This window comes from Protopterus annectens, chromosome 13.part0 (assembly GCF_019279795.1).
Source record: "Protopterus annectens isolate FY-2018-M chromosome 13.part0, PAN1.0, whole genome shotgun sequence".
NCBI classification, from domain to species: Eukaryota; Metazoa; Chordata; order Ceratodontiformes; family Protopteridae; genus Protopterus; species Protopterus annectens.
Genome location: NC_056747.1, coordinates 710,996,185 through 711,021,663, shown reverse-complemented (window position 1 = coordinate 711,021,663; position 25,479 = coordinate 710,996,185). Strand labels below are relative to the sequence as shown.

The 25,479-nt window shown below is 44.9% G+C and overlaps 1 protein-coding gene across 1 annotated transcript in view; it reads left to right on the top strand.

Annotated features, from left to right (window-relative positions):
• The window catches only part of LOC122787605, a 707,479-nt gene that overhangs the window by 502,938 nt on the left and 179,062 nt on the right, over nucleotides 1–25,479 (top strand). Inside the window, exon 6 of the mRNA XM_044054399.1 lies at nucleotides 5,419–5,553. Coding sequence (XP_043910334.1) covers nucleotides 5,419–5,553 — 135 coding nt within the window. The remainder of the gene's footprint in view (nucleotides 1–5,418; nucleotides 5,554–25,479) is intronic.

Here is a 25,479-nt window from a genome sequence, read left to right as displayed (position 1 = left end):
CTGCAGAACCAATGACCTAAGTTTCTTCAGCTGCAGCTGAACTCGCCCCTAGGCTCCTTTGGGAGGAAGATTGTCTCTTTAATTTTCAAATTTGGGATCAAATCAGATCATCAGATGGGTGCAAGATGGGATTCAATCATCCCTCTTTTTTTATTCCACACAATGTTCCTTTTCAAAGCAGAAGAGGCTGTTCCTCAAGTCCAAAGAAGGCTCCAGATACAAGCATTCAGCCAGTTACTCCAGATAGGGGCTATTTCGCCAGTTCTCGTGTCAGAAAGGGTCGGATTTTATTCCTACTGTTCCTAGTACCAAAGAATAAACACATGGAGAGGGGAACTTATGAGACATCCTCAACACTTATCTGACATTCCTAACCTATAGATGTTGACGCCAAGTTCAAGATGTTTACCTTAAGATGCAAGGGTTACTGGATGGTAACTTTGACTGGAAGGTTGATACTCTTCATGTGCCTTCTTACCTTCATTCAAGTTAAAGGCATCTTCAACTGGAGATTTTCATTACTGCCCTTCTGCATTGCCCTTGGCAGTTCTACTGCCACCAGAGGGTATACAAAGTTCTGGCTCCTGTTGATAGCTTACTTAGGCTTCAAGGCATTCAAATTTAGCCTTACTTGGACTTCAACCTGATCCTGGCTCAAGAAAAGTGAAACACCTGGCTAGCATCTGAACATGTCATAGTGCACGAATAATGCCTAGTCTATTCTCTGTGATGCTAAGTCCAGTCTAGTACCCTCTCAAGACACAAAGCTTGGGTGTGAGACACTTTAAGGCAGCCCAGATGGCCTTTTTTAACCCCGGACAAAGCCAACAACCTGTCATCAGTCTTCCATCTGACTGCACTCATCAGTCCGCGTTGACTGGTAAGGACAGTCTTCAAGCATTAGGGTTCCATGGCATCTTAGATTCTGGTGCTTCCAGCTGGCAACTGCAATACAGGAAGCCTGCAATGGTATCTCAAAAATGTATGGAAACAGCACTGCCAAGATTTGACACTGTCATTCAAATAATACCTTGCCTCAAAGGAATTCTTTTTGTGGTGGGCTCCAGAATGTCACTCAGGCGAGTCATTTCAACAACGACCAGGATGCCTCGTCAGCCAGCTGGGGAGCAGATGCAAATGGCAAGCTTGGGGAGCTCATCTAAATGGGGAGTGGATACAAGACAAGCCAGGATGCAAGACTACTACAGCTAAACATATCAACATGAAGAGGATGTTATAGTCCAGTTTGCATTGATGGCGCTTTGATTCTGTTACTTCTTCCAGGCAGGTGTTGATTTCGACAGACAACAATAACCGTCATGCGTGGTACATCACAAGGGGGAACACATTATGGGGAGATCAAGCAGCCTTTGACTGACTATGGGAGTATCATGCTAAGCCTGCACTGACTTCTGCTAGCAGGTTTCTGCCAGAGCACAGAACCCCTAGCAGACGTACAAGACAAATCATCTCAAGTGTAATTCAGAAAAACTGGATCTTCATGTATTTCAGAAATTAACAGTGTCATGGGGAATATTTAACAGAACAGCCTTCTGTCATGGGAAACCACCAGCTGCCAACAGCTTGAAAGTGGGGGTTTCATCACACAGCTTGAAAAGTGGATGCCTGTCTTTCAGTTGGAAAAACCTGGATGTTCATGCCTTTCCACCCTACCTCCTTCTTAAGGATGTATTACTAAAGGTCAGACACAGGACAGGCCAACTGGTATTTTTGATAGCTTGGTCTTGGCCTCGCAACAAAGGTGGCCCACTTCTGGAGTCTTGTTCTGAAGCCTCCATGGCCTTTACCTCTGATTCCTCATCTGTTATCTCAGGTTGATTCTCATCTGTTGGCAGTCAAGCTTCAATCTCTTTCATCTCAGTAATCTCATATTCTGTGTTGAAGCATGGTGGAAGCAGCTTCCTCAATGTTTTAAATGTGATTAAGGAAGCTAGAAGAAGAGATACTAGGAGAGTGTACGCAAAGAATGGAAGAGAAGAGATTTTATTTTGGAGTATGTTATAAAGAGATTTTATTTCAGAGCAGGATAATTTGCTCTTCAATATCTTACTGAATTATTTGGCTGCAGCAATCTCTCTCTTCCATAAAGATTCATGCTGCAGCAATTTCAAAGCTCACTATGATTGTGACCCACCTTGTTTTCGCATCTTGTTCAAGCAGTGTTAGAGGGCAAAGCTTATAAGACCTCTAATGTGAGGAGAAAAACTTCCTGCTTCGGATCCCAATTTTGTAGTTGGAAAAAAAAACTCTCTAACCTTTTTGAGCCTGCAGCAGCTACTGCTGATTAATAATATGTCATGGAAGACTGCTTTTCTGTTGGCTATTACTTGAAGCAAGAAGAGTTATAGGATGGGGTGGCAGGTAGAGCCCTTTGATTTTCCGGCAAGGACAGGGTATCACACGCACTAACTCTTCCTTTCCTTCCTTTATGCCTAAGGTGGTTTCTAGTGGCACTATAAATTTGCCTACATTTTTTTACTTTTATTGGTAAGATCCCAAAAAATTTTATTTTGCACACTTTAGATGTACATTTTTAATTGCTTATTATTATTACAGCAATCTTTGCTTAGCTTTCTCAGCAGTTACTTGTTTTAGTTTGTTTGTTTCACATGGGCAAGCCTGTGTCAAAACTTTTCATTTCTAGGTGGATTGGCTTTTGCATTAATTTTTGTTATCATTAGGCCTCATTCAGCATTTCAGCTGCCCACTTCCTCATTCCAGGCCCAGCTGGTGGCCTACAGCATCAAGGGGTGAAGCAGCTGATTGGAGTGGGCATTTCTACTGGGTGGCAGTGCATACTTTCTTCAGGGCATATACTTGGAGAGCTATACTTACTGACTAGAGCTTATTTTATGTTGTCTGTTTTACAAGGCATGTTGTCACCCACTTACTTATAGCTGCTTTGCCTTTCTTACTCTCCAGATTCTCCTACCCAAGGGAAGATGCAGCAAGGGAAGATTTTTTGTACCTATACAGTTTTGTACCTACCATAAATGTAGATGTTTGGAGGGGGATTTTGTTGCAGTCCAATCCCTCCCTGTGTCCTTCAGTCCAGGGTTCAGGGTGGTTGCAGGTGAGTTTACATGCTTATATTTTTGTTTATATTACTGTATATATTTTTTTTGTTTTTGTTGTTTTTTGTTTTTTGGACTTGTCTTTTGGGTCTTTGGGACATCTGGGGCAAGATGAGATGGAGGAGGTCATGTCGGTCATGCGATTAGTATTCTGACGCATCGGACGCAAGTCTAACCGGCCATGCATTACCTTTATACTCTGTCTGGTATTCGGGCCGACTGGGATGACTATACCCAATTGTCAGAAAGCAATCATCAGAACATCTACATTTATGGTAGGTACAAAACTGTACTTTTGGTATTATTGGTCTTGTATACAGAAAGAAAAATCCTGCTTAAAAAATGTCAAACTGTTTTTCATATAAAAGAGACGCGAGTCTTAAAGACATGTTAGTACATGGAAAATTTGAGAGACCAAAAAGTATAGAAAATAATACAGTGAGATGGAACTTTTACACGTGACAATTGCACAGTATGCAAACATATAGTGGATAGTTTTGAAATTATTAATGGAAATAAATTGACAAGAGGCAGCTTCACTTGCAGTAGTGAAAAAGATTATATACGGTTTAAAATGTCTTTGTGGATTATTTTATATTGTGGAAAGCAAGAGAAGTTTTGCTGCAAGATTAAGAGAGCATATAAGGGACATCAAGAAGCAAACATTTCAGAGTCCTGTAGCTATGCACTTTAAGGAACACCATAATGGAGACCCACAAGGGGTTAAAGGCAACAGTTTTGGAACAAGTGAATACTAGGTTTAGTAATGATGAAGACAATTAAGGAACACTTTAGGAAGGAAGCAATATTTATTTTAAAATATGACAACATTTTTCCAAGAGGTTAGAGTATGGAAGTATCTTGGAAGCATTTAATATAAGAAGGTTAAAAAAAGAATACTAAAAGTTAACCTTTTTAGTTGGCTTTTTTAGAGAATTCTTAATTGAATGATTATTTAATTGATTAAATTCATATATTTAAGTGTATGCTTACTAGCAGAAAGATGTACTCTGAAAAGGCTTTTCCGAAAGCCGAGGTACCAGAGAAGTGTTACTTGCTCTTAATGGTATAATAGTTTGAAGTTTTGCTGTTAACTTTTACTGCAGAAGTTATTTTTTATTTTAATAAATCAGTCTGTGTACTAAACTGAGTGAATTCATCTGGCCTGCAACTTGTGGTGTGAGGTAAAGTCTGAAGGTGGTTCATGTGGCGTAGTTGTCGAGAGAGACAAATGAAGTAATTGTCACATGTTGAATACACTATGGGACATTAGGGGGACAATGTGATTAGGCATAAATCTTATGGATTGTTCCATCTCAAGAACAGATGCAGGTTTACTTAATGGATCATAATTAGTCTGAGTGATGGGCAAAAGCTTGCTTCTTTTGTGCAAAATTTGTAAATAAGCTCATGTTAAAAAATGTGGTGAAATATAAGCCAATATATACTAGGTATCGCTTTTTGTTTCTTCCCTACAGCTGACCATCAGGTCCTCCTCATTCACAGAGTTTACTGGACCTGCCTTAGCCTCCCCCTAGAGCAGTGTCTTACTGTTGCCAGGGAGTGTGTCCCTAATTCCTACCCCATAGTGGCAGTCTTGCCAGCTTTGCAATTATACTCTTTAGAGAATGTCTGCTTCTGCACATATTCAGTCTCTAAAATAAGCAGCTCATCACTTAAGCAGCATGGAACTCACCAAAATCAGTCTGATTATTTTAGAGAGTTTGGAGTGCCTGCCTCATGCAGGATAAGCAGACTGGCAGTCTTCTCACTCACATCCAGCAACAATGCAGATAATCGGACATTGATCATTGGGGAGTTGTAAGGGTTTATCCTTCTGTGCAATGGAGCAGCTTTATAATAGGTATTTTGAAGCAGATGCTGCTCTTGAGGGGTTGTGACCTATAGTTTTTAAGAGTGACAAAACATATTGCCTTGCTGAGCAGAGAAAAAAATTACCCTTGTTTTCCATCACAACATTATTTCTCTACAGTTAGTCACTGATGGCATTACTGCAGTAAGGCATGCCACTTTCTCACCTCCAAGGATGATGATAGTGTTGAGGATGCTTGGGCTTCTTCTATGGACTTGTGCACACTGTGGTCTATGGGGAAAAAAAAGGACTGAAGGGGCTTTTTCTGGGATATCGACTGAATGCTAGCTTCTTCCCAAACTCGAGCTAGAGATGGTTGTCGGGAGATCTTTGCATGTTTGTATTTACATACTACTCAGCACATGCTCATGGGTGAACACACATGCAGACACCTACACACACACACACAACTTTTTCTGTCTAATGCATTATTTTATTTTATTTAATCAGATGAGAAAATGCAAGGATCTTTTGTCACGGAAAAAATTAATACTTCAAGCCATGAGTAAAAAAATGCAGGCAGTATTGCTGGAACAGGCTGAAATGAGACTGAAAATGGAAATATCTGTAGAAGAAAATGGAAAGGTACAGTACGCATTTTTTGTTAATCCAGTGTGTTTTTCACGGTGGATTATTTTTCTGGTTTGTGTTCAGCATTGCGTAGATTTGATTTTAAAGTCCTCCTTCAGTGGAGCACAAAATTTTGTCATCTGAGATCCTGGTCTCTGCTAAAATTTCTTGAATTATGTTGTCTCCTCTAGACAGGGGTGCTTGTGACTCCCTTGGCACATATGGTGGCATATTCTGGGAACTAACATGCCATGTTCAACCAGTGTTTCCCAACTGCAGTTCTTTCCTTGCCATTTTTTTTTGTTATTCGTCGTCTTTGGTTTTATCTCTGTTAAACTCCACTAACCTCAGTGTCAGAGTAGCAGATAACTCTTGCTGCCAACACTGTCCTGTGCAGTTAAAAAGTGATAAGAAGAAGAAATTTCTGAATTTTACAACCTCCTCTGAGTGTTGAAAAATGTTTTGAAAAATTTTACTTTAAAATTTGTGGTTTCTTCTTTTGTATTAGCTTCAGTGGAGTGAATGAGAACATTGTGTTTTGATTTTATACATTGCATGTGTAAGCAGAAGAGGTTAAAAGTTATATACTGGAGTTGGAGAAGTTTTCATTTTCATGTTATAACTTCAAATGTCCTTAGTTCTCTAGATATCAAAATAACAGTGATCTAACTTCAGAGACTCTCTTTGGTGGGCTAGCTATTTGCTTCATCCTCTCCACCAGTCAGAAATTAGCATTTTTTCCCCTCAGGAGCTGCCGTGTTGAGGCATACATGTCTAATACTTCTGCAAGTGCTTTAACACTATGCACTGAATGCAAGAGAAAGTATGGTTCTTTAGTTTGCGGATGCTTTCCACTCGTCGCACAGTTCAGATTTTGATGCTGATGTAACACATTAGGGTAGAGTATGGACAATGTTTAACAAAAAATATATATTATAGCATCTTACAATGTTTGTAGCCATCAAGTAGTGAGCAAAGACCATTGCTAGCATTGTCACTGTTGCCTGTCAGCGAATCATATATGAAGCACTACTTGTAAATACCAGCATTTCAGCTCTGCCACTTAAGATCTTTCTAGCAAGAAATTTCTGGCCTGTTCAGTTACCAGGAGGATAGTTTCAGGTGACAGTTCCTTATGTAGAGAATTGGTAGAAGAGTCCAACAACTGGAGTACAAGCATAAGGACCAAGAGTTGGAAACTGCTTTCAGCCAAGCGATCTCTTAGAAGTATGTCTATTTTGAAAATTCTTTTGCTAACTTATGTTTTTTGAAAATGATCTGATGCTATCAGTGTCATTATTAATCACAGATGGGTCTAGGATCTGACCTGTGATCCGAGCTGGCAACTTCCCAAACGGATCCAGAGCTCAAGCTCCTCCCCTTCCCACAATCTCTTGCAACCTTCTAACCCTCAGATCTCATTTGCCACTGAACCGCTGAGACGTGGTCCGAGATTCAAGTGTAGGATAGAGAGTTAAGTGCCTTTTTTTCTTGGCTTCATTACTATTCTTTTACCTTTCTGGTGTTTCTGTCTCTTGCAAGTCTTGGATGCTCATCATGCATACAGCTGCAGTCATAACAGATTGGTTTTCCTGCCGTTAGGCGGGTCCTTGGTCGGCCGAATTCCAAAGTCTAGGTCCGGCGTCAGTTGTCGTCGCCTCTTCCCTGCCGTCAGTGCGACGGGTATTAAAGAACCAGCCGACGCCATTTTCTTCAGTCTTTCTTGCTGCGCGGTGCCCGAAGCAGAAGCAGTTCGCAAGTGCCGGTCGGCCAGCTCCTGAGATTATGAATATTTTTCAACCGAAGACTTCTTGAAAGCTAAGTACCCCGTTGGGGAAACTTTTCTTGCCTCAGACCGATGTCAGACAAAGTTAATAATTGCATTTCATGTGGGAAGCAAATACCGCATAAGGATTTCCATTCCCTCTGTATACCTTGCTTAGGCCCAGACCACGACGTCTCGGCCTGTCGTTTTTGTGCTACATTCAACAGACACACTGTTAAGCGTCGGGCGGAGTTCGCCCAACACTATTTTGGCAAAAAGTTTAATTACAACATGTCGTCGGATCCTCCGACTGCAATTTTGAGTAAACGACGTAAAGATAAGGACCGACATACGAGGTCCGCGACTTCTACCGACACCACTCTAAAGCCGACTACATGTGCTCCGGTTCTTAGCGAGGCGCCTACGCAGCCCCTGACTATCGATGGCACTTCATTAGCGGTGTCTTCTGTGCCTGAGGTCGCAGGCTCTTTGGCCCACACCCCGACTACAGATACCGAAGTCACTCTTGGCGGGGAAACTCAGAGTTCAGACAGGCCTGCCACCTCTCAAGGTGTCTTCAGGGCCGCCTCCTTTTTCCATTAAGGCTTACACTAAATCTAAAGCAGCCATGCATTCTAAAAGACAAGCTCCACAGGGCCCCTCAAGGCCCCATGCCTAAAAAGCAGATGCTCAAAATGGCTGAGGATTTAATTACTCTTATCAGGGGTTCCCAACCCCCCTCGGGCAAAAGGCCCAGAGTGGAGGAAGAATACCCTTCCTCGGACCAGGCCTCCATTACTTCAGAACATTCTGAGGACCAGGAACATTCTTACTCCCCTTTCGAAGATTCTGATGCAGAGGAGTCCATTCCCTCTGTCTCCCCCCCTGAGGATTACTCTTTTGGGGAAACCTTGCATACCTTGAGGGAACACTTCCACTGGGAAGGCCAAGAGTACTCAGACTCCAAGAAAAGGCTCAGGGATTTCCTCTTGCTCCCTCAGCACAGGCCTCTGGCTATACCTCCTGTCTTAGACATACTAGATGATGTGCATTCAGAGGCCAGCCTTAACCCAGATTCTTTACCTCCAGCTCCAGTCAAGCCTGACAGGTATTACCGGGTTCCTGATTCACACCAATTCCTATACAAAAGCCATGCGGCTGACCCAGAAACTATTTCACAGGGTCCCAAGGGAATTAAGGCCTCCACTGCCAAAAATCCATTACCTTCAGAGAGAGATTCCAGAGCTTTAGAAAGGTGGGGGAAAGGTATACACCTCGCCACTTTAACCATGAGGGCATTAAACTGTCAGTTCCATATGTTAAAGTATCAACAGTTTTGTTATCTCAGTTGAAAAGCAAAATGTCACAACCTGAACAACCAGACTTGAAGGAGTTGCAGGATTTGTTGCATAGTGCAGAGCAAGTGGGTAAACATACCTTGCAATGTGGTTTTGATGCTTTAGAGGCCTCTTGTAGAGCTGCTGTTACAGGATCAGTCATACGTAGACATGCTTGGCTCAGAGCAAACCTTACCAGATCATGTCAAAGCTAAATTACTAGATGCACCTCTTCAAAAAGATGTATTGTTTGGTGTTAAAGCTGAGGAGGTATTAAAGAAAATGGAGGAAAAGGCAAAATCAATGCAAACAGTGAAAGATTTTCCTACAGGTACAACCGCCACGTTTCAGTAGAAATTGGCCTTCAAAAAATTGGTCCTTTCCAGCCACGGACAGACCTCAAAGAGGTAGATACAGGCGCCCGAGAGGTAGAGGGCAATCTCAAGGCTCATTTAGAGGCAGACAATGGCAAATTCCTACACCGAGGGGGTGAGGATAGTTCACAACCATTCAGAAAGCAGACCTGATGACTTACCCCTTTGCATGCCAAGCAAGGCTCAAATGGCAGCACCTTTAGGCGGAAAACTGGCATTATTTTCGAAAAATTGGCATATTGTCACAAAAGACAAATGGATCCTGGACATTATAGACAGAGGCTACAGATTCCACTTTCACACCCTTCCAAAAATGAGAGGCATGTCAAACCTGCCACACAATCAAAGGGCAGAGGCACAAAAACAAATTTCAGATCTCATGGACATGAAAGCTATTCGAGGTACCTGCACAAGAACAGGGTCAAGGTTTTTATTCCAGACTATTCCTGGTACCAAGGAAGGGCAAAGATTGGATACCTATTTTGGACCTATCCATCCTAAACACAAATTTACTCGTACCAAAATTCAAGATGCTCACATTACAGCAGCTTCTTCCCATGCTGGGCAAGGAGTCTTGGCTGGTAACATTGGACCTCAAGGAGGCATACCTGCATGTCTCAATCAGACAAGATTGCAGAAGATACCTCAGATTTCTTGCAGGCTCATCCCATTATCAATTCTCTGCATTGCCCTTTGGCTTATCTACTGCGCCCAGAGTGTTCACGAAATGCCTGGCATCAGTAATTGCCTTCTGCAGACTTCAAGGGATAGAAATATAACCATATCTGGACGACAGCCTGATCCAAGCGGACAGCAAACACACACTTCTGAATCACCTGGTGTTTGTAATAATGTTGTTGAAATCTCTGGGATACACAGTCAACAAAAAGAAGTCAAGACTAATACTCTCTCAAACAATAATTTTCCTGGGTGCCAGCTTGGATACAAACGCCCAGATGGCCTACCTCACGCCAGAGAAACAAGGGCAATTAACTCAATACTTCAGAAAACTGGCAACCTTCACCAGGCTGACTGCAAGGAAAACCCTGCAGGCTCTGAGATTCATGGCATCTTGCATCCTGCTAATCCCATGTGCAAAGCTGCATATGAGGAAACTTCAATGGTACCTAAAAAAAACTTATGGTCTCAACACATCCACAGTTTGGAAGCAATCATACCACTGATTCCATGTCTTCAAAAGGAATTTCTGTGGTGGGCTCAAGCATGCCAAAGAAACATAGGTCTCCCATTCTGCAAGCCTCAAGCAAATCAAGTCATCACAACAGACACCTCGGACTACGCCTGGGGGGTGCACATGACAGATCGGTGCATTCAGGGCAAATGGTCACAAAAAGAAAAGCACCTACACATCAATCAAAAGGAAATGCTAGCAGTATTAAATGCTATTATGGCTTTCAAAGACCTACTGCATCCAGGACAGCTACTGATAAGAACAGACAACACCACAGTGATGTGGTACATAAACAAACAGGGAGGAACGCATTCATATCCCCTGTGCAGACTAGACATGTCCCTTTGGAACACGGCTCTGGAATTGCAAATCCAACTTCAAGCACAATTCCTGCCAGGGAAGGAAAACACACTGGCAGACAACCTGAGCAGAAATATGACAGATCCACACGAATGGAAGTTGCATCCTCAAGTTTTTACAATGATAATTCAAGCATGGGGAAGGCCAGATATAGATCTCTTTGCCACCCACAGAAATTACCAATTGACAAAATTCTGCTCAAAGACCTTTCTTCCACAGGCCTGGAAAGTGGACGCACTCTCTTTCAGTTGGACAACAATGACGGCTTATGCCTTTCCACCTCTTCCACTGCTGGCCAAAGTTCTATTAAAAGCCAGAGCAGACAGACCAAAGATGATTCTCATTGCTCCAGACTGGCCAAGACAGCACTGGTACCCACTCCTGAGGAGCCTGACGCATTCCCCACCATGGATCCTGCCTCTAATGCCTCTTCTACTGACTCAGCACAACTTCAAAACTCTTCACAGTCAGCTGAAAACACTCACTCTAGCCGCATGGAGGATTCCTTAAATTCACAGCAGATCCTACTCTCCAAGGAGGTGCAGGATGTCATTTTGGAGGCGAAGCCCTTCTACTAGAAAAGCCTACTCCGCAAAATGGAAACTGTTTTGTGTCTGGAATCAGAAAAAGGGTCAGAATCCTGGAATACTGAATTTACCTCAAATACTACAGTACCTAGCCGAGCTGCTAAGCAGTGGACTTTCATTCTCCTCCATCAAAATCCATGTCTCAGCCATTTCTGCAGAGTACAACACTGATCTTCCTTTATTCTCTCACCCTCTCTTAAGAGAGTTCCTCAGAGGGGCTAAGAATATAAAACCAAGGAAGCAACCAGTACCTGCCTGGGACCTCAATTTAATTCTAGAAAAACTAACCCTGCCTCCTTTTGAGCCAGCTGCTTCAACAGATCTGCAATATTTGTCGTGGAAAACAGCCTTCCTTCTAGCTATCACCTCAGCACGCAGGGTTTCGGAACTACAAGCCCTCATGGCTGTGCAGCCTTTCATCATTTTCCATCAGGACAGAGTTTCCTTACGAACCAATCCTTCATTTATACCAAAGGTAGTATCCAGGGTAGCCTTGAATCAGGCTATCCACTTACCTACCTTTTACCCTAATCCACAAAACAAAAGGGAAAGGCTACTACATTCCTTGGACATTCGCAGACAACTCCGTTATTATTTGGACAGAACAAAGCCTTTCAGAAAATCAAAGCAACTCTTTGTGTCCTATGCTACAGGTGCTCAAGGGAAGCCTATTTCCAAACAGACAATCTCAAAATGGATAGCCCACTGCATACGCTTTTGTTACTCTCTTCATGGTAAAACTGTACCTACAGGCATCAGATCTCACTCCACAAGGGCCACAGCTACCTCTGCAGCTTTCCTCAGGGGGGTTCCTACCAAAGATATTTTGGAAGCAGCCACTTGAAGTTCTGTACATACTTTCTCCAAGCACTATCACCTACCGTTATACTCCAAAACTAGAGCGGGCTTTGCCACTGCAGTCTTGCAGGGCATCCTGGCTCCACCTAGTTCCACTTAGTGCCTACCACCCCTTTTTTAGCTTTGGGATTCTACCCATCTGTTATGACTGCAGCTGTATGCATGATGAACATAGTACAGTTTTGTACCTACCATAAATGTAGATGTTTGAGTGCTAATACAGCTGCAGTCCAGGTTTCCCTCCCACCTTCCCCTCTTGGGACAGGCCTTATGGCTAACACCTCCTAATTCAACCTCATTGGGGTATTCTTTTATGCTGTATTTGCTTGCAGCTACTGTTTTTTTATTATATTGCATTTGCTTTATTACATAAATTTATGTTTTGCCTTCCTTCTGGGGGCACCTGACATCTGGGGCAAGAAAAACTGAAGAAAATGGCGTCGGCTGGTTCTTTTATACCCCTGTCACACTGACGTCAGGGAAGAGGTGACGACAACCGACGCCGGACCTAGACTTTGGAATTCTGCCGACCGAGGACCCGCCTGATGACAGGAAAACCCATCTGTTATGACTGCAGCTGTATTAGCACTCTAACATCTACATTTATGGTAGGTACAAAACTGTACTTTATGCTTAATGCCTCCCCTCCCTGTTAGAACTTAGATTTTGGTTATAAGATAGGTCCTCCCCTACCCTCTAGTAGTGTGTGGTGCTTCGTGCCCTTTTCTCTCTGCTAATCTTTCATCTAAAAAAAAAAAAAAAAAAACTCTTCTTTTCTGTGTAGGTGGGTATTAGTTCAGCATGGCTGAAAGGCTTTCACATTTCAAAAGGTGCTCCTCGTGCATTTGGAAGATGCCATGCTCGAACTCGCACGAGGAGTGTCTCTACTGTTTGGAGTTGGTGCACCTGGAGGTTGAATGTGACACTTGTGCTGTATTCAACCCCAGGGCCCTAGTAGAGCGCTAGAACAAACATTTGCTGAAGGGTTTGGTGCAGAGTGGTCATTTGCCTTCGAACCCCCCCCCCCCAAACCCTCACAGGAGTCTAAGAAGAGACCTCCACCTGGGGGGGGGTTCCTCCTCTTCGTGTTTCAAAACAGCCGAGGTGCTCTGATTGCAGATCCCTGGATCTGAGCCAAGCCTCTTTGGTTTTGGATCAGATGTCTCGCTCAGAGTAGAAGCAGGCCACCCCGGATCTGACCAGTTTTCTGATCTGTCCGTCACTGCTTCCAATCCTTCGGATCCTGCCAAGTTGTTGGATCTGACAGCTATGATGGATTATATTATCATTGAGGGTTCCCCTGCTGAGTCTTCGAGGAGGTTGGATCTTTCAGAGCCAATCTCCTCTTCAAGGGCATAGGACTGTGGGATCCAAGGTCATATCCCCAGCAAGATCGAGCAACTCTTCAAACTCGTCCAGGTCCTCCAAAAGTCTCCTTCCCTTGGATGTGCATAAGCTAATGAGATTCCTCAAGGCCCAAATCAAGTTGGGCTTGCTGCTGTCCCCTATCCAGGTGGCTAGGGGACCCTCCATCTACAGGACTCCACTCTTCCAGTAGGTTTTGGAATATCAGGACCGAGAGATTCCTTGTACGAGGCCGATGATGGGTATCCCACCATGACACAGTCAGGGTCCCTGGCTGGCTCTGTTCCATAGCCCTCTGACCAGAGTGGGCCTCATCTCCGAGGAGTTAGTTTCATTGGGGTGGGTTCAGGTCCAAATTTTTTAGACTGCTCCCTTCCCTTGGGGGGCTTCGGTGCTGGACAGCTCGGGGTCGATATCTTCTGGGAAGGGTCATTGCTGCATCAGGATGGTTTCTCCCTTCCCAGTTGCCCCCCCCCCCCCACTGGGAATGGAGGGGAGGCCTCTTCCAATCCATCTGTCAGCCCTCTGGGTGGTAGAGAGAATCTTCTCCAGCTTGGCAGTTACCTCTCCTCCTTCAAGGTCCTCACCAACCTTTCTCGGGTTTGGTTGCCGAAATCACCATCTATCCAGGGTCATCCCTCCCGCTAGCGCCTTCAGACAGGCATTGCCCCGCTTGGGGTCCCTATCTTTTTTTTAATCCTTCCCTGAGCCCCCAGTGGAGGAGCCCTCTCAGAAGACAACATGTAAGAGGAGGCACTTGGACTTGAATAGAAAGTCCCTCACTGAGGGCATGGATTTTGAGGAGAGAGACTGGTCCCCCCAGACTTCTGACTGAGGAGGTGTCCTTCAAGGAGTCTTGGAACTTCTCAGAGAGGCAGATGGTCTTTCCCAATGGAACAACGCCATATTTGGAGGAGTCCATGTTCCTGAAGGCATTTGGGACGGGCCTATCTTCTGCTTAACCCCCCCCCCCCCCATGAGCTTGTGGACCTTATTTGCCAGTATGACTTTGAAGGAGCCAGCCACGATGGAACCTGTCCCCAAGAAAGCAGAAAAATTCCTCAGTCCTTCTAAAGATAGGTCTTTTGGGAGCAAAGGTGTCCTTGACTATTTCCATCGTGGTGGCGGCCAAGCTACTAAGGAGCTAGCTGAGCAAAGCTCCTCAGCCCATCCCAAACAGGAGTCCCAGGCAGTTGACTGTTTTGGGTAACGATGCTTGCCTCCGCTACTTGTGGTCTGAGAGCAACTAATTTGCCAGCCCACCTTACCCGGCTTCAGAGGGATTTGGTTTCGAGACTTACCACTTCCATGTCATAGTTGTTGCCTCCAGAGAGCCTCAAGTTAGTCTCTTTGAAGCTGTGTACTCACTTCTTTAGCTACTGGTTCAATGAGGCTGATCTCCAATACTGCAGAGGCCTCCTCTTGAGTGGCAGCCACCGGCATTAAGCTATCTGACAACATGCCTGCCTTTGCCTTTGTGGGTTTGCAGAACCCTTTAAAACATCTTTCACTAATGTCTCCTTTGATGGTTCCACTTTGCTTGGACCCTTCTGTTAAGGAAACCAAATCCTTAGGGGATTTTGGACCTATCCATCCTAAACACAAATTTACTCGTACCAAAATTCAAGATGCTCACATTACAGCAGCTTCTTCCCATGCTGGGCAAGGAGTCTTGGCTGGTAACATTGGACCTCAAGGAGGCATACCTGCATGTCCCAATCAGACAAGATTGCAGAAGATACCTCAGATTTCTTGCAGGCTCATCCCATTATCAATTCTCTGCATTGCCCTTTGGCTTATCTACTGCACCCAGAGTGTTCACGAAATGCCTGGCATCAGTAATTGCCTTCTGCAGACTTCAAGGGATAGAAATATAACCATATCTGGACGACAGCCTGATCCAAGCGGACAGCAAACACACACTTCTGAATCACCTGGTGTTTGTAATAATGTTGTTGAAATCTCTGGGATACACAGTCAACAAAAAGAAGTCAAGACTAATACTCTCTCAAACAATAATTTTCCTGGGTGCCAGCTTGGATACAAACGCCCAGATGGCCTACCTCACGCCAGAGAAACAAGGGCAATTAACTCAATACTTCAGAAAACTGGCAACCTTCACCAGGCTGACTGCAAGGAAAACCCTGCAGGCTCTGAGATTCATGGCATCTTGCATCCTGCTAATCCCATGTGCAAAGCTGCATATGAGGAAACTTCAATGGTACCTAAAAAAACTTATGGTCTCAACACATCCACAGTTTGGAAGCAATCATACCACTGATTCCATGTCTTCAAAAGGAATTTCTGTGGTGGGCTCAAGCATGCCAAAGAAACATAGGTCTCCCATTCTGCAAGCCTCAAGCAAATCAAGTCATCACAACAGACGCCTCGGACTACGCCTGGGGGGTGCACATGACAGATCGGTGCATTCAGGGCAAATGGTCACAAAAAGAAAAGCACCTACACATCAATCAAAAGGAAATGCTAGCAGTAATAAATGCTATTATGGCTTTCAAAGACCTACTGCATCCAGGACAGCTACTGATAAGAACAGACAACACCACAGTGATGTGGTACATAAACAAACAGGGAGGAACGCATTCATATCCCCTGTGCAGACTAGCCATGTCCCTTTGGAACACGGCTCTGGAATTGCAAATCCAACTTCAAGCACAATTCCTGCCAGGGAAGGAAAACACACTGGCAGACAACCTGAGCAGAAATATGACAGATCCACACGAATGGAAGTTGCATCCTCAAGTTTTTACAATGGTAATTCAAGCATGGGGAAGGCCAGATATAGATCTCTTTGCCACCCACAGAAATTACCAATTGACAAAATTCTGCTCAAAGACCTTTCTTCCACAGGCCTGGAAAGTGGACGCACTCTCTTTCAGTTGGACAACAATGACGGCTTATGCCTTTCCACCTCTTCCACTGCTGGCCAAAGTTCTATTAAAAGCCAGAGCAGACAGACCAAAGATGATTCTCATTGCTCCAGACTGGCCAAGACAGCACTGGTACCCACTCCTGAGGAGCCTGACGCATTCCCCACCATGGATCCTGCCTCTAATGCCTCTTCTACTGACTCAGCACAACTTCAAAACTCTTCACAGTCAGCTGAAAACACTCACTCTAGCCGCATGGAGGATTCCTTAAATTCACAGCAGATCCTACTCTCCAAGGAGGTGCAGGATGTCATTTTGGAGGCGAGAAGCCCTTCTACTAGAAAAGCCTACTCCGCAAAATGGAAACTGTTTTGTGTCTGGAATCAGAAAAAGGGTCAGAATCCTGGAATACTGAATTTACCTCAAATACTACAGTACCTAGCCGAGCTGCTAAGCAGTGGACTTTCATTCTCCTCCATCAAAATCCATGTCTCAGCCATTTCTGCAGAGTACAACACTGATCTTCCTTTATTCTCTCACCCTCTCTTAAGAGAGTTCCTCAGAGGGGCTAAGAATATAAAACCAAGGAAGCAACCAGTACCTGCCTGGGACCTCAATTTAATTCTAGAAAAACTAACCCTGCCTCCTTTTGAGCCAGCTGCTTCAACAGATCTGCAATATTTGTCGTGGAAAACAGCCTTCCTTCTAGCTATCACCTCAGCACGCAGGGTTTCGGAACTACAAGCCCTCATGGCTGTGCAGCCTTTCATCATTTTCCATCAGGACAGAGTTTCCTTATGAACCAATCCTTCATTTATACCAAAGGTAGTATCCAGGGTAGCCTTGAATCAGGCTATCCACTTAACTACCTTTTACCCTAATCCACAAAACAAAGGGGAAAGGCTACTACATTCCTTGGACATTCACAGACAACTCCGTTATTATTTGGACAGAACAAAGCCTTTCAGAAAATCAGAGCAACTCTTTGTGTCCTATGCTACAGGTGCTCAAGGGAAGCCTATTTCCAAACAGACAATCTCAAAATGGATAGCCCACTGCATACGCTTTTGTTACTCTCTTCATGGTAAAACTGTACCTACAGGCATCAGATCTCACTCCACAAGGGCCACAGCTACCGCTGCAGCTTTCCTCAGGGGGGTTCCTACCAAAGATATTTTGGAAGCAGCCACTTGGAGTTCTGTACATACTTTCTCCAAGCACTATCACCTACCGTTATACTCCAAAACTAGAGCGGGCTTTGCCACTGCAGTCTTGCAGGGCATCCTGGCTCCACCTAGTTCCACTTAGTGCCTACCACCCCTTTTTTAGCTTTGGGATTCTACCCATCTGTTATGACTGCAGCTGTATGCATGATGAACATAGTACAGTTTTGTACCTACCATAAATGTAGATGTTCGAGTGCTAATACAGCTGCAGTCCAGGTTTCCCTCCCACCTTCCCCTCTTGGGACAGGCCTTATGGCTAACACCTCCTCATTCAACCTCATTGGGGTATTCTTTTATGCTGTATTTGCTTGCAACTACTGTTTTTTTATTATATTGCATTTGCTTTATTACATAAATTTATGTTTTGCCTTCCTTCTGGGGGCACCTGACATCTGGGGCAAGAAAAACTGAAGAAAATGGCGTCGGCTGGTTCTTTTATACCCCTGTCACACTGACGTCAGGGAAGAGGCGACGACAACCGACGCCGGACCTAGACTTTGGAATTTTGCCGACCGAGGACCCGCCTGATGACAGGAAAACCCATCTGTTATGACTGCAGCTGTATTAGCACTCGAACATCTACATTTATGGTAGGTACAAAACTGTACTTTATGCTTAATGCCTCCCCTCCCTGTTAGAACTTAGATTTTGGTTATAGATAGGTCCTCCCCTACCCTCTAGTAGTGTGTGGTGCTTCGTGCCCTTTTCTCTCTGCTAATCTTTCATCTAAAAAAAAAAAAAAAAAAAACTCTTCTTTTCTGTGTATGTGGGTATTAGTTCAGCATGGCTGAAAGGCTTTCACATTTCAAAAGGTGCTCCTCGTGCATTTGGAAGATGCCATGCTCGAACTCGCACGAGGAGTGTCTCTACTGTTTGGAGTTGGTGCACCTGGAGGTTGAATGTGACATTTGTGCTGTATTCAACCCCAGGGCCCTAGTAGCGCGCTAGAACAAACATTTGCTGAAGGGTTTGGTGCAGAGTGGTCATTTGCCTTCGAACCCCCCCCCCCCAAACCCTCACAGGAGTCTAAGAAGAGACCTCCACCGGGGGGGTTCCTCCTCTTCGTGTTTCAAAACAGCCGAGGTGCTCTGATTGCAGATCCCTAGATCTGAGCCAAGCCTCTTTGGTTTTGGATCAGATGTATCGCTCAGAGTAGAAGCAGGCCACCCCGGATCTGACCAGTTTTCTGATCTGTCCGTCACTGCTTCCAATCCTTCGGATCCTGCCAAGTTGTTGGATCTGACAGCTATGATGGATTATATTATCATTGAGGGTTCCCCTGCTGAGTCTTCGAGGAGGTTGGATCTTTCAGAGCCAATCTCCTCTTCAAGGGCATAGGACTGTGGGATCCAAGGTCATATCCCCAGCAAGATCGAGCAACTCTTCAAACTCGTCCAGGTCCTCCAAAAGTCTCCTTCCCTTGGATGTGCATAAGCTAATGAGATTCCTCAAGGCCCAAATCAAGTTGGGCTTGCTGCTGTCCACTATCCAGGTGGCTAGGGGACCCTCCATCTACAGGACTCCACTCTTCCAGTAGGTTTTGGAATATCAGGACCGAGAGATTCCTTGTACGAGGCCGATGATGGGTATCCCACCATGACACAGTCAGGGTCCCTGGCTGGCTCTGTTCCGTAGCCCTCTGACCAGAGTGGGCCTCATCTCCGAGGAGTTAGAGTTTCATTGGGGTGGGGTCAGGTCCAAATTTTTTAGACTGCTCCCTTCCCTTGGGGGGCTTCGGTGCTGGACAGCTCGGGGTCGATATCTTCTGGGAAGGGTCATTGCTGCATCAGGATGGTTTCTCCCTTCCCAGTTGAACCCCCCCCACTGGGAATGGAGGGGAGGCCTCTTCCAATCCGTCTGTCAGCCCTCTGGGTGGTAGAGAGAATCTTCTCCAGCTTGGCAGTTACCTCTCCTCCTTCAAGGTCCTCACCAACCTTTCTCGGGTTTGGTTGCCGAAATCACTTCATCTATCCAGGGTCATCCCTCCCGCTAGCGCCTTCAGACAGGCATTGCCCCGCTTGGGGTCCCTATCTTTTTTTTAATCCTTCCCTGAGCCCCCAGTGGAGGAGCCCTCTCAGAAGACAACATGTAAGAGGAGGCACTTGGACTTGAATAGAAAGTCCCTCACTGAGGGCATGGATTTTGAGGAGAGAGACTGGTCCCCCCAGACTTCTGACTGAGGAGGTGTCCTTCAAGGAGTCTTGGAACTTCTCAAACAGAGAGGCAGATGGTCTTTCCCAATGGAACAACGCCATATTTGGAGGAGTCCATGTTCCTGAAGGCATTTGGGACGGGCCTATCTTCTGCTTAACCCCCCCCCCCCCCCATGAGCTTGTGGACCTTATTTGCCAGTATGACTTTGAAGGAGCCAGCCACGATGGAACCTGTCCCCAAGAAAGCAGAAAAATTCCTCAGTCCTTATAAAGATAGGTCTTTTGGGAGCAAAGGTGTCCTTGACTATTTCCATCGTGGTGGCCGCTGCTACTAAGGAGCTAGCTGAGCAAAGCTCCTCAGCCCATCCCCCAAACAGGGAGTCCCAGGCAGTTGACTGTTTTGGGTAACGTATGCTTGCCTCCGCTACTTGTGGTCTGAGAGCAACTAATTACTTGGCCCACCTTACCCGGCTTCAGAGGGATTTGGTTTCGGAGCTTACCACTTCCATGTCATAGTTGTTGCCTCCAGAGAGCCTCAAGTTAGTCTCTTTGAAGCTGTGTACTCACTTCTTTAGCTACTGGTTCAATGAGGCTGATCTCCAATACTGCAGAGGCCACCTCTTGAGCGGCAGCCACTGGCATTGCTATCTGACAACATGCCTGCCTTTGCCTTTGTGAGTTTGCAGAACCCTTTAAAACATCTTTCACTAATGTCTCCTTTGATGGTTCCACTTTGCTTGGACCTTCTGTTAAGGAAACCTTAAACCATATCGAGCAGGAAGGCAAGACCTGTGGTATGGATCAAGTTTTCTACTCCCCAGAGATTCTTTTCTAAGACCCAGATTTTGTTTCCGGAGAATGGTCTTCTTTCAGGGCACGTCTGAAGTATCCTGCTCCACAGGTCGGGGCAGGGGATTCAATGGTATTGCCTTGGGGGCAGAGAGAGTCCGCAAAAACAGGGATCCTGAGAATCCCTTAGTGCTTGTGAGGAGATGCTCAACTGTCCTGCCCTGGAGGCAGTCGGGGGTCTTCTCTCCCTTCACCCACTAGCCTGGGCAAGTCTAATTTCCGATCAGTGAGTGCTAAGAATTATTTCCTGGGGTTACTCCATTCCCTTCTCTCCGCCCTCTCCAATTTGGAACTTTCTCCCAGAAGTACCACCCTGCCAAAGGGAGTTGGCCTATCTCGAGGTGCAAGCCTTCCTTCGAAAAATCAATTCAAGAGGTTTCGACAGGACAATGAGGGTCCCAAACTTACTGTCACTTTTTGGTGCCAAAAAAGACCAGGGACCTGCGTCTGATTCTGGACCTCACCGAGCTACACCTTTGTCAAGTCCAAGTTCAGGATGGTCACTGTACAGTCCAATCTGTCTCGCTTGCACAAGGACGATTGGATTTACTCAGTGGCTCTCAAGGATGCATCCTGTCATATAAAGATCAACAGACACTCCAGGAGATGCACTTTCGGTTAGGGGCCAATCAGTTGAGAGCCCTGCCCTTTGGACTCACTACAGACCCCTCTCCCTGGGTGTTTACCAAATGTATGACAGTGGTGGCAGCTCATCTCCGGGTGCAAGGTTTCTAGGTTTTTCTGTACCTAGACAATTGGCTTCTCACAGCTCCCACAAGGCATCGACTATTTCTGGCGACCAGATATGTCCTCAGTTTATTCCAGCATCTCGGTATCGCAATGGATCTACCAAAGTCAAATCTAGTTCTGAGCCACAATGTGGAATTCAGAGTCCTGCCGGACGTGGTATCAGAATCTGCAGCTCTGCATCCCAGTCAGGGTCCAGCTCATTCCAGAAGAAGTCTCTCTCTTCTGTAATCTTGCATGCCCGCCTGTTCTTTTGATTCTCAAAATTCTAGGCGCTCTTATTGCTGCCATTCAGTTGGTTTCTCTCAGCAGATATTGCATGAGCTCTCCAATGTACCTTGGCAGTCCAGTGGTCCATTCTTTCACATCTCATGCCGATGACAAAATTGACTCAGTGATGTAGGAATCATCTTGTTTGGTGACTTCAGTCTCGGGACCTATTTCTAGGCAGGCCATTTTGTCTTCCCTCGACCAAGGCTACAGTGACCATGGATGCCTCCCTGTTGGGGTGGGGGGGGCATTTTCAGGGCAGGAAGGTTCAAAGCATGTGATCCTTCATAGAGACCAAACTGGACATAAATGTCGAGTTGAGCAGTCCTCCTAATGTTGCAAGCTTTTCAGGAATGCCTCCCTCTGAGGATTAAAGCAGTTCAGATGGATAACATGGCGGTTTGGTATATAAACAAACATGGGGAACACTGTCTTATCCTCTGTGTAGAGAGGCCATGAGAAAGTGGGAATGGGCAATGTCTTCCAGGCGCTTACTTGTAACTCCTTCCCAGGAGTTCCACCATGTTGGCTGACAAACTCAGGTCCATCTTGAGTCCTCACGAGTGGCCCCTGAATCAGTCTGTGGCAAGGCAAATCTTTGACCATTAGGGTCCACCATGCTGCGATCTCTTTGCTTCCCCAATCAACAACAAATCCAGCAATTAGTTTGCCCTTATCCCCCATCGGGCTAGTCACCCAGGGATGCTCTTGTTCACAACTGGCTTCCAGAGCTCCTCTGTTCTTATCCTCCTAATCTCCCAATACTCAGTCTTACAGAAATCTTGTTGTTGAAGACCTCTGTCATCCTCATTGCTCCTTTTTGGCCTAGTCAGGCATGTTTCTCCTTCCTAAGGTGTCATCTGCAGTATCCAACTTGGATACAAGATCCCATTCAGGATCTCATTTGCTATCCCTGGGGGCTTCCACTTCCTAATCTCTAGACCCTTCGTCTAACCGCATAGTTTCTCCAGTTCCAGTAATCCTTTCCCAGTCCAGGCTTCCTTCCTTGGTGAGGGATATTATTTTGGGTTCTCAAAAGCCATCTGCAAAGAAGATGTATTGCATTAAGTTGAAAAGGTTTTCCATTTGGGCCAGACAATACAATTTAGATCCCTTTTCAGCCCCTTCTTGTGATATTTTGCTTTTCTTATCTTCCATTTTTCAGGATGGGGCAAGCTTTTCTACCATTAAGCTCCAGTTGGCTGCCATCTCTAATTTCTATATCAATAATGAGCCTACCTTTTCTTCCAAATTGTGCAAAGCCTTTCTGAAAGGTGTTTTTCTTAGACCTCCTATTAAAGATCCATCGGCCCATTGAATTTGACTTTGGTGCTGCAGTCCCTAATGCAAAACCTTTTGAGCCAGCAATTTCACGTGATCTTAAATTTCTTTTCTGGAAGGCTGCCTTTTTAGTAGCCATCACTTCTGCCAAGAGGGTCTCTGAACTTCAGGCTCTGTGCGTTATCACCATTCATGATCTTTCAAAAGGACAGTGTCTCTTAGAACAAATCCTTCCTTTTTCTGTAAAGTGGCCTCTGAAGCTAATTTCAGGCGAACCAGCTACCAGTCATCTTCCCTAATAATGGGGAATATATATTGCATTGTTTAGATGTCTAAAGGCAATTTTATTTAAAGAGGAATGAGGAACTTAGTTGGACCAACTTTCTCCGAACAGAAAGGGCCAGACAGTTTCTAAATCGACTATTTCCAAGTGGATTGCCGGTTGCATTTCCTTCATTTATGCTAGTTGGCATCTAGAACTATCCAGACCAGTGAAGACCCACTCTGCTAGGTCTGTTGCTACGTCATAAGCCTTTTTGGCTAGTTTTTCCCTTGGTGAAATTTGTGCTGCTGCAAATTGGTCTAATCCTTACACTTCATTTTGCACTACAAATTGGACTTTGTATCCAGGAACAAGGCTTCCTTTGGTTCCTCCGTGCTCTGGCATATTCTTCCTTGAGGCCACCTAGGGTACATAAGAGGTGGGGAATCTGACCCATCTGTGATGAATAATGACACAGATAGCATCAGATAGTTATGTACTTTGCATAACTTGGCATTTGTGCTATTCATCACATTCCTTCCCCCTTCCATCTGGGGATTCTGGCTAGGCTGTAGTGGTTTGTGTTTCATGTGAAGCCTTTTGGCGCCTGTTGCAGATTTTCTGTGTTGCAGCTACTTTTAGCAAACTCGATTTGAGAGTTTGAAGGTAGCAGGGGATTAAGGGAAGGAAAGGAGCTTGAACTCTGTCTGAGAAGTTGCCAGCTTAAATCCGAGGTAGGATGCTAGACCTATCTGTGATGAATAATGACACTGGATAGCACAGATGCCAAGTTATGGTAAGTACATAATCCTTTTTTTATTGCCATAAGTTTTATCAAGCCTCTACATTTGACTACCAATGTAATATAGGGCTTCTTTTCATTTATCTTTTATTACTTCATTTATATAATTCATTTTTATTGTCTGTTTGCACTCTGCCTTTGACCTGGGCTGAGTCTAAAAATGGTCCACTGAGATCATTTTTGTTCTCCAGTTAACAAATACAAAATATATAGATTATCTTATTTTGTGTTGGGAGCTTCCATATTGTGAAAGATTTTATTAATAAGATTTTTCAGTAGCAGTCTTTGTTGCTTTTCTAAATAATCATTACATTGTACATTTAGATTTCACTCTTACTGATCTACCTGACAAAACTTTTGATGTCCTTTCCTTATCACTGTTGCAATATTCTTTATATTATACCTGAGGTATCCTACTGAGGACAGCCTAACATCTGGCCAGCATACCAAAGCCTTTATACCTTCCTGGAATCTTACATCAGACGTATGTCCTATATACAAGTTGTAAGGTGCATATCTGAAATATGGATGCCTAATTCTCAGAACTTTTGCCACCAGTCCAAATGTACCTTCTGAATTTGATGTGTGTGCAGTTCAGTGAGCTGGTGGTTCTACCAAGCCTGTTACAGAAGTGCCCTATTGAGGTTCAGTGAGCTGGTGGTTCTACCAAGCCTGTTACAGAAGTGCCCTATTGAGGTTCTTTCCTTTTTTCCCTCGTTTGTTTTCATGTCATATAGAAAGGGTAAATGTGGGAGGCAGATTTCCCATAAAGTCATCCACAAGAAATGCCTTTTTTTAGGTGAAATGCATGACCATGTTCAGTGTGATTATATATCAGGTGATCTGATGCTATCCGTGTCATTGATCATGGATGGGTCTTGGATCCGACCTGACAACTGAAAGGTCCTCTGCAGAGCTCAAGCTCCTCCACTTCCCAAGATCCCTTGCTACCCACAACTCCCAGATCTCGTTTGCCGCGATTTTACTAGGTGTGTGCATCCTGCAGTTCAAGCTTCCGGTTAAGATAATTGAACTTTTTTTTCCCTTTCTCTCTCTTTTTTTTTTTTTTTTATTTGTTTTTTTTGTACTCTAGTGTCTAGTCATCTTCCTTAGTCTAGTTAGTTTTCTTCCCCTCCCAGTAGCGTTTAGGCTCTCTTCTTTAAGCTTTTCCCAGGGTTCCCGCCCTTTTCTTACGGGACCTTTGGGTAGCACTCAATTTTCCCTGCTCACTGTTTAGCCAGTTCTCTACCCCCCCTCTTTTTTGTTTAGTGTGCGGGTGGTGGTTGTTTGAGAGCATGATGTCTGAAAAGCCTTCTGGCTTTAAAAGATGCTCCTCATGCGGTCAGAAAATGCCCCATTCCAACTTGCACGAGGAGTGTGTCTGTTACCTGAGAGAGCCTCACCTGGAGGCTGAATGCGACGTCTGTGCTGCATTCAATCCCAGGGCTCTCCTGGAGCACAAGAACAAGTTCCTGCTTAAGGGGCTTGCTAATGGGGACCCTCTGGTCTCAGGTTCCTCTTCCAAGTCTCCCACCAATCCCAAAAGGAAGTCTTCCTCCAAGGATCCTCCCGCCAAAAAGGCAAGGCTCTCAGATCACAGTTCCGTGGATCAGAGTCCACCTTCC